Genomic DNA, 16,210 nt, shown 5'->3' with positions numbered 1-16,210 from the left:
GATGAAAGGGGCTAAGACATTGGACTTTAAAAGGTTGGCCATAGTTCTGGTCCAAGGTCAGCTCATTGCAACCAAGCATATGTCACCTAATCAAAGGTTGTCACCATACAATTATCTACATTTAATTAATTAATTGATAATGATAATAAGGATGCTTGCTGGCTGAGTGAGTTAGAGTGTTGCTACTTGTGACGGAGATTGAGGTGATGGCAGTTCGAACTGCGAGTTGGACAAAGGACATGGTTCCTTACATTGCACGCTACAAAGTCCTCTGTAAGAGGCACCGTCTTAGCCTACTGACAGGGGGAGTTTGAGATATTGAGTGGTGGGTCTCCAGACAACAATGAATAAATAATTAGCAATAACATTAATAGTAATGGTAAAAATGATAGTGGTAATCATAATAGTACTAGCAATAATGATGATAATACTGTAATAATGGTTATAATACATACACCTAAGGCTTTTTCCCCCATACAATGGAGGCAGCCAAATTCAAAAGGCATAATTCTTCTCCCACCCATTTCATCCCCACCCACTCCACTCCCATTCACCACCCCTCCCTCTTTTCTTGGCTCCTCCTGGATGATGGTTCATCCCTGCATCTCGCCCACTGGCCTGGGCCAGAAGCATTACAGTAAGACACAGCACATACACAGCAAGGTTGCTTCATGTAATTGGTGACCCCCCAACTCCATCCCCTCATGCAAAAAAAGAGAAATCCCTTTGGGCTGTATTGAAATATCATTTACACATAACCACTCCCTTTCATGCATCTCAGTATCACCCATACACAACTATTCTCCACTCACCCCTAACTTCTGTCTTCTCCCTTCCTTCCCCAACAGACATTCCCCTCTTTCTCAATACCCCTTTAACCCATCCATCCATCTCATCCTCAGTCATCTCCTGTTCACTCCATCCATCTCTGCCTTCTACACTTCTCTTACTCATCTTTCTTCACTCATTCTTTCCATGAGTCCAAACCATCCCAATACTCTTTCATCAACCTTATTTTCCAACTCCTTTTCCACCCCTGCTCTCACTCCCCTCTTTGTTTCTCACTCTATCCAGCCTAGTAACCTCTACCAAACTTCTTAGACATTTCATCTCTTATATTCTGTTTCTGCCCCATACAGTGCTATCAGCATAATCACTCCTTCATACAATCTCCTCTCAGCATCCAATCCCAAATGTCTATTTCTCATTACACTTTTCAATACCCCAAGCCATTTACTTGTTTCTCTCAATCTACATTCTACCTCCACCTTCACTCCTCCCTTTCCCACCATATTTGCCCCCAAATATCTAAAGCTATCCACTTCCTCCAGTTTCTCTCCCTTAATACTCGCATCCAATTTGCTGCCATCCTCTCCCCTTGTACATTTCATCACTTTTACCCACATTTATCTTCAACTTCCTCCTTTCGTACACCTTCCCAAACTCCATCACTAACTCCCTTAATTCATCCTCTGATCCTACCACAAGTACAGTATCATCAGCAAACAACAACTGGCTTATCTCCCATTTTCTCCATTTTCTTTAACCATCTCCAATTCCCTGCCCATTACCCTTGCATTTACCTCTTGCACCACCCCATCCATGTACACATTGAACAGCCATGGTGACATGACACATCCCTGGCAAAGTCCCAGTTTTACCTCAAATTACTCTTCCAATATCATGTCTTTATCTGCGCCTTTTACCTTTTCTATCTACTTGATTAGCCTCCTCTTCCTCTCTTAATTTCCTCCCAAAACATCTTTTTATTACTTTAAAAAATTATGTCATACTTTTCCCCCATTTCATATCTGCTCTCCTCTCTGCCTCCTTTATCTTATTTTTACTTCTCTTTTTTCTTGGTATCTCTCATATGTTTCTCTGGTCATATTTTAGTTATGATAACAATGATAATAATAATGATATTGTCATTGATAATGACAATAATAATAATGGTAATAATAATAACAACAATAATAATAGTAATACTAATGATAATATAGTGTTAACAATGGTAACAATCAAAGCAAAGCAAATCAGCCATCCTAAGTCCACTGCTGAACAAAGGCTTCATAGCATTCCATGATTCACATGACCGAGCCAACCTCTGCCACGTCACTCCTGCAAACTTCTCAATCTCATCTCTCCACCTTCTGTCTGGTCTCCTCTTCCACGCATCCCACATCACAGCGTCCACTCAGTAACAAGCTCCATCACTCATCAGTCATTCGCACCAACTTACCTGCCCAGTGCCACTTCCTCTCTTTTGCAGCCTCCACAATATCTTTCACTCTAGTCTGCTCTCTCACCCAACTTGCTCTCTTTCAGTCTCTCGGTGTTATTCCCATAATTGATATCTCCATTCTCCTCTGTGCAGTCCTTAGTTTTTGTTTCCATCGCCTTCGTCAGTTTCCTGTAGATTACTGATGGCAGAATGCATTGATTGTAAACTTTACGTTTCAAATATAGAGGTAGAGAGCCTCTTAGGATTTTTTTCCTTGCCAAACATTTTCCAACCAATTGAAATACGTCTTTTTATTTCATTATCATGATCTTTAGTCATTTTCACCATCTGGCCTACATAATTATACTCTTCAACCTCCTCAAGACTCTCACCATTGATTATAATATCTTTGAACTTTCGTGTTGAACATTACTTTGGTTTTGCTCTTACATACATACATATACCAAGGCTTTTTCCCCCTTCCAAGGGAGGTAGCCAAAAAGGGAAAGGCATAAAAACACTCCCACCCATTTCATCCCTAAATACACTCCACACCCCTCCCACCCTCCCTCTCATCTGAGCACCTCCTGGATGACGGGTCATCCCTGCACCCTGCCCACCGCCCTGGGTCAGAAGCAGTGTCGCAAGACACAGCACATCCACAGCAATGCCGCTTCATTTAATCGGCGACCCCCCCTCTCCATCCCCCCTTGCATATAAGGAGAGGACGGGGAGAAATCCCTTTGGGCTGCGTCAAAATTTACTCACATTCCTCCTCATGCAATCACAACATCATCCATATACAACCATTCTCCACTCACCTCTGTCTTCCGTCCTCTCCCTTCCTTCCTCAACAGACATTCCCCTCTTCCCCAAAGCCCCCTTCACCCCATCCATCCACCTCATCCTAGGACGTCCCCTCATGTTCACTCCCTCCACATCTGCCTTCCATACCTCTTTTACTAGTCTTTCTTCACTCATTCTTTCCATGTGTCCAAACCATCCTAATATTCTTTCATCAACCCTATCTCCCAGCTCCTTTTTCACCCCTGTTCTCCTCCTCACCTCCTCATTTCTCACTCTATCCAGCCTAGTAACCCCCACCATACTTCTCAGACACCTCATCTCAAACACATTCAAACTCCTTCTCTCTTCTTCTCTTATGTTCCACGTTTCTGCCCCATACAGTGCTGTTGGCACAATCACTCCTTCATACCCAGATTCCTATTCCTCATTACACTCTTTAATCCACCAAGGCATTTACTCGCTTATCTCAATCTACATTCTACCTCCACCTTCACTCCACCTTTTCCTGCTACACTTGCACCCAAGTATCTAAAACTATCCACTTCCTCCAGTCGCTCTCCCTTAATGTTCACTTCCAGTCTACTGCCACTTTCACCCCTTGTACATCTCATCACCTTACTTTTACCCACATTTATCTTTAGCTTTCTTCTATCACATACTCTCCCAAACTCTGCCACCAGCTTTCTCAATCCCTCCTCTGACCCTGCCACAAGCGCAGTGTCGTCCGCAAACAACAGCTGGCTCACCTCCCACTTTTCTCCATTTTCTTTAACCATCTCCAATCCCTGACCCACTACCCTAGCATTCACCTCTCGCACCACCCCATCCATGTATAAGTTGAACATTTTTAAACCTTTGAGACTTTCCCTGCTCAGATCACTAAGCATATTTTGCAAGTCTTCTGCTCTTTCTGAAATTAGAAGAATGTCATACGCAAATCTTAGGTCGTTCAAATATTTGCCACTAATCTTCAAACTTTTCTCTTCCCAAATCAACCTTCTGAAAATCTCTTACAACAATAACGATAATAATAATGATAACTATAATAGCAACAACGATATAAATTATTATATTGATTGTAATAATAATAGTAGTAACAATAATAGTATTGATAATAATGATAATAATAGCCCCCCCCCACTAGTGACGGGGGCTATATGGGTAGATTAGCCCTTACCTCCCCCCCCCCCAAAAAAAAAACAGCCCCCTCCCCCAGAAATAACGAGAAAAGCTACACAAATAATAACAATTATAATGATGCCTTAACAGACTGCGGTATAAATGTGATGCAAGTAGGGGTGTGCAGTTGGCACCCTCGGCACGGGATCAAAGGTCACTGTGTAGAAAGGAGAGCGAATGGGGCGGTGGTTTGAGGCGTATAGTAGTGCATATGTGGAGCGAACAGTGAGAAGGTGCGAATTTGAATATGTTAGAATTAGAAGTAGGAGAGCTAGTGGTTTTAGATAAAGTTATATTGTAGAGTGAGAAAAGCGAGTAAGTGCCTTGGGGGATTGAAATGTGAAAGAGAAACTAGCGAAGGAAAAGGAATCAGAAGAACCAGAAAATAACTCAGATAAGGTAAGTGAGAAGACAATCTATCTATGCGTTAGATATGGCAGAGGCGACTAGCACGAAGGAGCCTTTCAAGATGAACAACATAACTCTAAAGCCACTTGATGCCGATGGGGACGTCGCCGCATGGCTCAAAAATGCAGAATTAGAAGCAAAATTAACCAGTGTCACAGACGTCGTGAGCTATATTTGCCATAACCTGGAAGGCAACGCTTTGGCCATCTACCTAGAAATGAGAGATGTTGAGGAAGCGGATGAAGAAAAATTGAAAAGGAGGCTGGAGGAGGCATTCACTGAGAGTCCGTTCAACTCGTTTAATCGTCTGCAAAGAATGCGCTGAACCGGCAAACAGGTCGACGTTTTTGCCAACGAAATTGGGAGATTAGTGGGACTATCGGCATTCAAAGGCGAAAGCTTAGAGCAATTAGTTAGAATAATGTTTGTGAATGGCTTTCCAGATCACGTATTCGCTGGACTACAGGAAGTAAATAATGCCGTGTTGGTGAGCATGGACGTGTTGATAGTCCGTGCTGGACTTCTCACAAGGACACAGAAAGGTGGGTCTTTACCTCCCATAGCGACAGAGAAACCGAAAGGCCCTACATGAGGCCCAGGATCGAAATGACAGCCCGATGACTCACCTGGGAATAGGGGAGACCCGGCGGAGCAAAGTCCGTCGGACAATAGAAGATGGAAAATAGGCTGACCACAGCGGATAGAGGGGACCACTTAGGATCCATTGTTATGCGCTTTGGGCGCCCTAGGCACCTCGCGAGGAATTGTAGAGAGACGGAACCTATGCTACAAATGCAATGAACCTGGACATATTGCTCGACAATGCGAACAGGGAAACAGACAAGGGGCGGCAGCTATGCGAGTGACCGCCCAAGAAAAGTAAGGACGTTCTCCAATTGTATGCCGATTGTAGATGTCTGATTGAGAGGAAGACGCGCAAGAGCACTAGTCGCTGTTCAACCATGATTGTAACGGCCGACTTGATTAAAGAATTCAGACAGGAAGATATGGCTCTGATGACAATTGACTTAAAGGAGACAAAGTATGAGGCGACCAGGAAGTTGAAATGACGGTAGAGGGCATTTCGATACGACTAAGAGTGCTTTTTATTAGAACGGTCATAGAGGAAATTGACGTGGTGCTGGGAATGGATGCAATTAAAAAGCTCGGAGAAGTCAAGTTTGTCGCCGGACAAGTGAGGGTTGGAGTGATACGTGACTCGAGTACGGAAAGGAGAGGGAGGAGCCGTCAGAGACCGGAAATAGACGTAGGAATGACAATGAGGGCCATGAAGGGCAGTGTCGCCGCAAAGCTCGGCCTTGACGAGAAGGTGGCACCTTGTACAATTGAAGAAAAGGCTTCCGGGCGAAATTTAATGGCCAAAAGTGGGAGGTAGAGTGGTACCTGAAAAAAAGGTTCACCCATATTGAAGAACAAAGTCGACTGTTATTAACAGACTCTCGGAGAGGGGGTGAGGGATGAATTTGACATTAAAGTAGAGCGGTAGATTGATGAGGGAATTATGAGTCCTTGTGAGGAGCCGGTGAAGGATGGAATCTTGCCTCTGATGGCAGTGGTGTAGCCAACCAAGAACAAAGTGCGACTGTTGTTGGATTTCCGAGAGCTGAACCAGTTCGTGAGGTGTCATACTGGCGATGATTTTGTAGACGTATGTAACGAGACCCTACATAAATGGCGCCAAATGAGGGGAGCGTCCACGATTGTAGATCTACGGGTGGCTTACCTACAGATTCACGTGGCGAAAAAGTTATGGAAATACCAACTTATAAAATATGAAGGTAAAAGCATATTGCTTGACCAGACTGGGATTCGGGCTGTGCTCAGTTCCGAGGATAATGACGAGGATCCTGAAGACTACTGGAAAAAACTGAAGCGATGAAAAAGGGCATGGACTCCTACCTTGATGACATATTGATGAATGATACTGCTGTACCGGTGTCGGGCGTAGTGGAACACTTAACTCGATTTGGATTGGTCTCGAAGGAACCGGAACCTATGGAAGGAGGAACGGTGTAGGGACTGCGACTATAGAGAGACGGGAGCGGAAACCTGCTGTTCAGGAGAGGCAACGAGATCCTGAATGTAACGGACGAGATGAGCAAACGAGAACTCTTCTCACTGTGTGGCAAATTGATTGGTCACTACCCAATCGCCGGCTGGCTCCGTGTAGCGTGCAGTTATATCAAGAGGGTGTCAGGGTCGAAGGATTGTGGAGATAAGGTTGATGAGGACACGCTCACGATGATACGTGATGTACGACGGGTGAGATACGATGATCCAGTGAGAGGACAGTGGAGTGCACCACAACAGGGCATAGGTGTAATATGGTGTGATGCTAGCAGCATAACAACCGGCGTAGTCTTGGAGATAGGAGGTATGGTAGTCGAAGATGGAGTGTGGCAGCGCAAAAAGGATAACTACCATCATATTAACGCATCGGAGTTGGATGCGGTTGTAAAATGAGTCAATTTGGCGCTGAAAAAATGGGGGCTACGCGAGATCGAAATCAGGACAGACTTAGCCACGATGGCGGGATGGATGAACTCATTGCTGACGGCTGAGAAGAGAACACGCACGAAAGGGGCAGCAGAGGCCATTGTGAAACGACGCCTTGGGATCCTGAGGGAGTTAATAGACGAGTTCAGCGTGAAGGAGAGCGGAATCCAAGTGCCGTCGGGAGAGAACAAAGCGGATGCGCTAACCAGAGTAAAGAAAAGTTGGCTGAGGGTGCCGGAAGAACAGGAAGAGGAGAGGTTGAAGTGTGTGTTGCAGGGTCTCTATGCGCGAGAGAGTTGCAAGGAACGCATCACCTAAGTGTTGATAGGTAACTGTTCTTAGCAAGGAAAGTCAACCCGTATATAACTAGGGAAGACGTCCGGCGGGCGGTGAGTGCATGTGTCCGATGTCAATGAATAGATCCCGCCCCGAGACTGCACGCAGCAGGGGGAACTTAGCGTAGAAGAGAACTGGAGGAGGTTAGCGGTCGACGTAACCCACTATCGGCAGGGCATGTACTTATCGATGGATGACTGTGGCCCAGGATGCTTCGCCGTCTGGCGGGAGCTGAAGGCGGAGACGGGAGAGGAAATTGCACTGGTGATGAATGAGATATTTCTGGAACGGGGTCCAGTGGGTGAAGTTCTGATGGATAATATCACCGCGTTTCGGCTGGGAGCACTGAAAGAAATACTGGACAAGTGGAGCTCAAGACGTTTCTTTAGGGCTGTGCACCGACCGAGCGGAAATGGAATAGTAGAACGACACCACCGCATTGTTAGCTCCATCGCCGAGAGGGCACTAATGCCACCCATGGAGGCAATCTTCTGGTATATGTCCCCTTGGTCAGACCAAGACGAAGACTCGTTCCACAGAGAGCCTTGTTTAAATATGATTGGCGACATCCCAGGGTAGGGTCGATGCTACCGGCCAATGCTGAAGAAGGCGCTGCCTCAGTACAGGTGGGAGAGGAAGTATGGGTGAAGCCCAAAGGATGGTAAGTGCACGAGGGATATCGTGACGGAGGTAAATTCGCGGAACAACATCTCTGTCGAGGGAGTGTCGCGACATATCCTGGATCCTCGCCGTATGGTGAATGGCGAAGAAAATGAGAAAGAATTACGATGCGGTGGTGGATGGGGGACGACGCCCTGTCGACCGCAGCGCAATAGACGTCCTCCGAGACGGCTGCAGGACTACAATGTAAGTGGAGGAGACGAAAGGGGGAGGTGGTATGAATGTGGTGCAGGAAGGGGTGTGCAGTTAGCACCCTCGGCACGGGATCAAAGGTCACTGTGTAGAAAGGAGAGCAAATGGGGCATATAGTAGTGCGTATGTAGAGCGAACAGTGAGAAGGTGCGATTTTAAATGTGTTGAAATTATAAGTAGGAGAGCTAGTGGTTTTCGATAAAGTTATATTGTGGAGTGAGAAGAGCGAGTAAGTGCTTTGGGGGATTGAAAAGTGAGAGAAACTAGCGAAGAAACAGAAATCAGAAAAATCAGAAAATAACTCAGAAAAGGTAAGCGAGAAGACTTAACAATAAAAGAAGACTATTCATAATAAATCTACAGTAAGTACCGTTGATTATACTATCGTACTTTGAATAGTATAACAATTGACTTCATTTCATAGCAAATATTTTAGTATTAATATGCGTAGTGGTAAAATTATGAAAAAGTTAAACTTCTCGTACTCTACAATGAATTTATTGTAATATCTCAAAATCGAAGTTGCGAATGAAGAGAGCGACATATAAGTTGTTTTCACCAAGTTGTTTACTTCGTGTGTAGTAAACATGGCAGGAGTTCGAAGGAAATGTTGTATATTATTGCAGAATGTTCAAGTATTACAGAGGTATTATAATATTTTAGATAGGTAGATAAGTTTAACCTTTACAAATGCACATATATGTTTCATTTACCTTGTCAGAGGATATAACATACTGACAAGTAGAGTACCGGCGAATTTACAATGCTCCTGAAGTGACCGTATAATCGTTAACTGGGTAAAAATTCGGATATTATACTGTTTTTTCTATTAACATTTACAACATTATTTGTTATGCATTCATTTGGCGTAGTATTTAATGTGAGTCTTATCAACTTAACCGTTAGGTGTAATGGAGAAGAATGATGTAAAAATTTGCGTTTTTGTAGGATCATATCACATATGTGGATTTATATAGATTTTGGATTTACTTGTTATTTAGTGTTTTGGTTGATGGTGGGGCGTACGTATTAGCACTGTGGTCCAGTCTACTGTGTAACATCTCTCCAACAGGGAGGATATTGATTACAGTCCTAGGTTAGGTCCTTGACCTTGGTTAGGTCTGTTTTGATGATTGGTCCATTGGACATTGTTTATAGTTAGTACTAATTCACACATCCTCCATTTTATAGCCAGTTTTCACATTATGATTATATTTATACTGGCAACTTGTTACCTGCCAAGACAGTGCAAGTGCATCAGATAAAGGTGGCTTTAGCCAGATACACATCTTTGAAAGATTGAAGTAAAAGAGCCAGAGGTATGATTACAGTATTCAGATCACTAAAGGGACTAGATTGTATTGACTATTGGTAGCAGTAGTGTAAACATACAGGAGATGTAGAAGATAGAAGACACATAACACATCATTTTATGCTGTCCAGCATTCATACATGACTGACATAAAGACAAAAGTTCATGTTTGAGTAATGAGCTACTCAGGTAGCTGTTGCTCTTTACTGTATGACTCATATCAGAGAAAATGAAGGCAATATAAAGATTCAAGAATAGATTGATAGTTTTATATAGTATGATAGTTGTCCAGAGTGAGGATATTTTCCTCTATCACAAGATTATTACATTATTATATATTATGTTAAAAGTTACATTAGATTCTATTTTTTCAGAATTCCATGCCAAAATTTAAGGGTGTCAGCCATACAGCAGTCGAAGGATATTGTAATTCCCAAAAGAATACATAGAGGACCAACCGACATTCTAGAGGTCTGTAAGCTTAATGTGCATGAGGGTTGTGTCAGGATATTTCATTGTGAATAAAAATTGTTAGTAATAAGCTTGTAATGGATTTTTTTATGTCTACTTAACCAAAATTATATTATGAAAAATAGAGACCAAGTTTTATTTATGAAGTCCTCATAATAGTTAAGCTTGTGATGTGATACACATATATCAGCACTTTTTCATTGAACTTCTTAGGGTTTCTCTCAATTCCCCTGAGTCTTGGTGATGTTGGCAAAACCTTTTCCAGTCATGTGCGTTGTCATTTAAGGAAATAGAAAGAAAAACTGCATGACACCAGTTGGGATAGTAGGGAAGATGAGAAACCATAATCATATGAGACTGTGATCATGATATTCTGTTCTTAACCAGTAACTACATGAATAGAATCACCATTGATGGCATATGTCAATCAAATAATTCTGATAGTTGCCCCCCGGACTTGAATCAGGGCCTTGCATGATGCTAGGCTGAAGCTCTACCAACTAAGCTATAGGGACTCTAAAATCCTTCAACTTGGAAGTTTATCTAACTCTCAAAAAACTAAGTTGACTGCTAACTGCTGTCCTAACTTTGTTTTATGGAGAACTAAGCCCAACTCACAGATGGTGGTTAAGCTGGTACGAATCCTTGACGGACTTTTGTCGTAATACCTTAATAGAATTGCCATTGACAGTGTCAATGGCGATTCTATTGAGGGTCTGGGGGCAACTGTTGGAATTGTTTGGTTGACATATGCCGTCAGTGGCGGTTCTATTCAGGTATTACAATGATAAGTCTATCAAGGATTCGTACCAGCTTAACTACTGTCTATGAGTTGGGCTTAGTTCTCTGTAAAATAGATTTAGGACACCAGTTAGCAGTCGACTTGGTCCTTTGGGAGTTAGATAAACTTCCAAGTTAGAAAATTTTAGAGTCCCTGTAGCTTAGTCGGTAGAGCTTCGGCCTAGCATCATGCAAGGCCCCAGTTTGACTCCAGGGGTGACTTTCGGAATTATTTGATTGGTCAGTAACTACATGATGAACAGGGTCACAATCAATCTTGTGCATCATTTCAACATGCTTTTCATTTTTGACAGCTTTTTTAAATTTCTTTGGCTTGTGTAATCTTGGATTTTTTCGATTAGATTGAGTGTTGCCTGGTTTCAGGATTGTACTCATCAGTTTAGATTTCATCACCAGTTACTTTTCAAAAGGATTCATCTTCTGTCTCCTCCTTTCTGCTGTTCTTAAATCATTCCTGCATTAGTCCTAGGACAAAGCAGTTTTGTTCACTCCCTTCAGTAGCCTGACTAATGCAATTAAGTCACCTCTGTCTTCTCATACAGTTTATTTGCAAGAATGGTATAAACTCAGTTACTGCTCTTTATTACTGTGCTAGTAATCCACTGCAAAAATGTATATAGCAGCCAATTTTTTTTATTATTTTTTTTTTATTATTATTTTTTTTTTACTTAGGCACTGGCAGCAACAGTGAGCAGGGAAACTTCTTTGCCACACTACAAATACAATGATGACCCCTATCTTATGCCTACATCCAACTTGGACAAGCGAGCTTTCTCACTTTCTAAGGAATCTGGGCGAAAAGCTGCACGGTGGGTGAGGGACAAACATGGTGACTTGTTCAATCACCAACCAGATGATCCAGTCATTGAGGTAAGAATGTAATGTTGCAATTTGTGGATGTGTGGGAGTTACAGGGTAATATTAAATAAAAAAGGGAAAAATTATAGTAGGAATAATTATTAATTCTTGCCTTAAGTGCCATTGACTGGAAACCTTCAGCCCTAAAGTAGTAAGCAATTGTCTTTCAGCCCTCTCATAGAGAGAATGTAGAGTATTCCAAAACAACTAACTATCTGGAATCAAAAGATTGTAAGTTGGTTCCTCTAAGGAGCAATACTTTTACATTTACTACTCAACCTCTTCACAAGTGATCTCCCCACACCAAATCCAAAGCATTACATCAAAGAGGTCACACATGCAGATGCTAATAACCCAATGCAGCAACTACAAGACAGCTCCTAAGGTCACCAAATCTTACTTAGAGAATGAGTAAGATGAAAATAGAATGGAAGCATCTCAGTGACATTACCCCCCCAAAAAATAAATAAATAAATAAATGATAATAATAATCACCAACTCCTATTGAACAAGAGCCCTAAAATCCTGGGGCAAACTTTTAACACTCAAATATCCTTCAGCCTACACATCTATGACCTGACACTAAAAATCAACAAGAAAATAAAAATATCGAGATCAGTTTTGGTTAGTAGAAAGAAACTAGTCACAGTCTATAAACAGTTCATAAGAACCACAATTGGTTAGAGGAGAGCAGTTCCCGGTAGTCAGAAATAAAGTTGAAGTTGATAGAGATCTTGGGCCCAGTCTGGAGACCAAGTGTCAGCCCCTCAAGGCTGCACCTCTTGATGAAGGTGAGGAGGTTGATGGGTTTTCAAAGATGAACATCTTTGCTGTTCATCTTGCTGGACCACCATATGCAGTTACCCATCATTATTGGTCCTGTGTTATAATGTTGAATGAAGATAATCATTCATTGTTATTATTCTTTCATTAATATTCAATTAAAAATAAATATTCACAATGAATGAAAAAATTATATCTGAGTAAAGTGGCTCTTTAAATTTGTAGTATTAAAAATCTCATCAAATCTTATCCACAGGCCTTCATACCAAAAGTAACTTTTACAGAAGAGAGCACCATTACTGAAGAAACACTGCAAGATTTGATCAACAAATGCCTTGTATCTGATGCTGTCACTGTTTATGAGATCTGTCAGACAAAAGGAATTGGTGAGATATGAATTGTATCTGTATATGAAGAATGAAATATTTTTGGTTTTACAAGTTTCACATCAGAGGAGGGATTGAGGAAGTTAGTGACAGAGTTTGAGAAGGTGTGTGAAACTGGAGAAAGTGGATAGTTTCAGATACTTGGGTGCGAATGTGACAGGAAAGGGAGGAGTGGGGGTGGAGGTAGAATGTAGATTGAGAGAAGCGAGTAAATGCCTTGGTGGATTAAAAAGTGTAATGAGAAATAGACTTTTGGGAATGGATGCTAAGAGGAGGTTATATGAAGGAGTGATTGTGCCAACAACAATGTATGGGGCAGAAACATGGAACATGAGAGAGGAAGAGAGAAGGAGTTTGAATGTGTTTGAGATGAAATGTCTGAGAAGTATGATAGGCATTACTAGGCTAGATAGAGTGAGAAATGAGGAGGTGAGGAGGAGAACAGGGGTGGAAAGGGAGCTTGGAGATAGGGTTGATGAAAGAGTATTAGGATGGTTTGGATGGTTTGGACACAAGGAAAGAATGAGTGAATAAAGATCAGTAAAAGAAGTATGGAAGGCGGAGGTGGAAGGAGTGAATATGAGGGGGCATCCTAGGATGAGATGGATGGATGGGGTGAAAGGGGCTTTACAAAAGAGAAGAATGTCTGTAGAGGAAGGACGGGAGAGGACAGAAGATAGGGGTAAATGGAGAAGGGTTGTGTATAGATGAGGCTGTGATGCATGAGGGGGAGTGGGTGGGGGATGGGGGTTGAGGAAGTATGTATGAGAAAAAATTTGATGCAGCCTGAAGGGATTTCTCCCCGTCTTCTCCTTTCCTGCATGAGGGGATGGAGAGTGGGGATCGCCGAATTTATGAAGCGGTCTTGCTGTGGATGTGCTGTGTCTTGCGACACTGCTTATGACCCAGGGCAGTGGATAGGATGCAGGGATGACCTGTCATCCAGGAGGTGCCAAGATAGGAGGGGGGCTGGAGGGGAGTAGAATGTATGGGAAATGAGGTGGGTGGGAGTGATTTCTATGCCTTTTTCCTTTTGGCTACCCCCCGTGTAAGGGGGAGGGGGCCTTTGGTATATGTATGTATATACAAGTTATGAGGAACTTACAAGGAAGTTTGTTGGCTGAGCAGGTTAGGGTGCATTTGCTTGCAGTGAAGGTCAAGGGGATGGCAGTTCGAACCCTGCCACCAGTGAAGTTGAACCAGGGTCATGGTTCATTAAATTCTACACTATTAAATTCTACACTATAAAGTCCAGGAGGTGCTCAGATGAGAGGAAGGGTGGGAGGGGTGTGGAGGGTATTTAGGGATGAAATGGGTGGGAGTGTTTTTATGCCTTTCCCTTTTTGGCTACCTCCCTTGGAAGGGGGAAAAAGCCTTGGTATATGTATGTATGTATGTATAAAGTCCTATGTAAGGAGCCCTGTCCCAGTCTCCCAAAAGGTGGAAGTTTGTGACGTTACACCATATTATCATCATCATCATCACATGTTATGAAATGGATCGTGTAAGCAGGTCCTCTGGTGTGGGTGTACATTTTGATTAAGTTATTCCTCTTAGGAATCGAGACCTTTGTCCATGTCCATAAGAAGTATGAGTGGATGAGGAGGGGGTTGTCATATGATGATGTGGGAAGGATAAATCAAATCTGGTTTTTGGGTCAATCTGTGGAAAAACAGTGCCTCATTGCCTTGCTTTTGACTCAATCACTGTAGTGGAGGACAGGACAGCTTTACATCCTCAAGGTGTTGAGATGGGAGGGGTGGTAGAATAAACTCCTTTGTTAATGATGGGGTGGTGCGAGAGGTGAATGCTAGGGTAGTGAGTCAGGGATTGGAGATGGTTAAAGAAAATGGAGAAAAGTGGGAGGTGAGCCAGCTGTTGTTTGCGGACGACACTGCGCTTGTGGCAGGGTCAGAGGAGGGATTGAGGAAGCTGGTGGCAGAGTTTGGGAGAGTATGTGATAGAAGAAAGCTAAAGATAAATGTGGGTAAAAGTAAGGTGATGAGATGTACAAGGGGTGAAAGTGGCAGTAGACTGGAAGTGAACATTAAGGGAGAGCGACTGGAGGAAGTGGATAGTTTTAGATACTTGGGTGCAAGTGTAGCAGGAAAAGGTGGAGTGAAGGTGGAGGTAGAATGTAGATTGAGAGAAGCGAGTAAATGCCTTGGTGGTTTAAAGAGTGTAATGAGAAATAGACATTTGGGAATGGATGCGAAGAGGAGACTGTATGAAGGAGTGATTGTGCCAACAGCACTGTATGGGGCAGAAACGTGGAACATAAGAGAAGAAGAGAGAAGGAGTTTGAATGTGTTTGAGATGAGGTGTCTGAGAAGTATGGTGGGGGTTACTAGGCTAGATAGAGTGAGAAATGAGGAGGTGAGGAGGAGAACAGGGGTGAAAAAGGATTTGGGAGAGAGGGTTGATGAAAGAATATTAGGATGGTTTGGACACATGGAAAGAATGAGTGAAGAAAGACTAGTAAAAGAGGTATGGAAGGCAGATGTGGAGGGAGTGAACATGAGGGGACGTCCTAGGATGAGGTGGATGGATGGGGTGAAGGGGGCTTTGGGGAAGAGGGGAATGTCTGTTGAGGAAGGAAGGGAGAGGACGGAAGACAGAGGTGAGTGGAGAATGGTTGTATATGAATGATGTTGTGACTGCATGAGGAGGAATGGGCGGGGGGTGGGGGGTGGGGTAGTATGTGTGAGTAAATTTTGACGCAGCCCGAAGGGATTTCTCCCCGTCCTCTCCTTATATGCAAAGGGGGACGGAGAGGGGGGGTCGCCGATTAAATGAAGCGGCCTTGCTGTGGATGTACTGTGTCTTGCGACACTGCTTCTGACCCGGGGCGGTGGGCAGGGTGCAGGGATGACCCGTCATCCAGGAGGTGCTCAGATGAGAGGAAGGGTGGGAGGGGTGTGGAGTGTATTTAGGGATGGAGTGGGTGGGAGTGTTTTTATGCCTTTCCCTTTTTGGCTACCTCCCTTGGAAGGGGGAAGAAGCCTTGGTATATGTATGTATGTATGTAATGATGTTGGTGTGTGCTTTGACTTGGTCACTTGTCAGTCTGTCCTTATACATATATCAAAAGACCTCAAGGTCTTTTCCCCCCATAGAGGAGGGTGTTGTCTAATCAGAGCTTACATTCATTTTACATCCATCCCACTCAATATCCATCAAACATCCATCCATACCCATTTGTTGCCCCTCCCATCTAAGCATCTCATGAATGAAGATCCATCCATGTTCTTTGCC

At 43.2% G+C, this 16,210-nt stretch overlaps 1 protein-coding gene across 1 annotated transcript in view; it reads left to right on the top strand.

The window, feature by feature from the left end:
* Positions 1 to 8,870: 8,870 nt before the first annotated feature.
* Positions 8,871 to 16,210, top strand: part of LOC143021073 (small ribosomal subunit protein mS39) — a 25,597-nt gene continuing 18,257 nt past the window's right edge. Inside the window, exons 1-4 of the mRNA XM_076178315.1 lie at positions 8,871 to 8,990; positions 10,031 to 10,127; positions 11,601 to 11,798; positions 12,826 to 12,955. Of these exons, the coding sequence (XP_076034430.1) occupies positions 8,932 to 8,990; positions 10,031 to 10,127; positions 11,601 to 11,798; positions 12,826 to 12,955 (484 nt within the window). The 5' untranslated portion in view covers positions 8,871 to 8,931. The remainder of the gene's footprint in view (positions 8,991 to 10,030; positions 10,128 to 11,600; positions 11,799 to 12,825; positions 12,956 to 16,210) is intronic.

This window comes from Oratosquilla oratoria, chromosome 41 (assembly GCF_046742065.1).
Source record: "Oratosquilla oratoria isolate Oo_2021 chromosome 41, ASM4674206v1, whole genome shotgun sequence".
Lineage (NCBI taxonomy): Eukaryota > Metazoa > Arthropoda > Malacostraca > Stomatopoda > Squillidae > Oratosquilla > Oratosquilla oratoria.
This window is presented reverse-complemented; position numbering and strand designations above follow the sequence as displayed.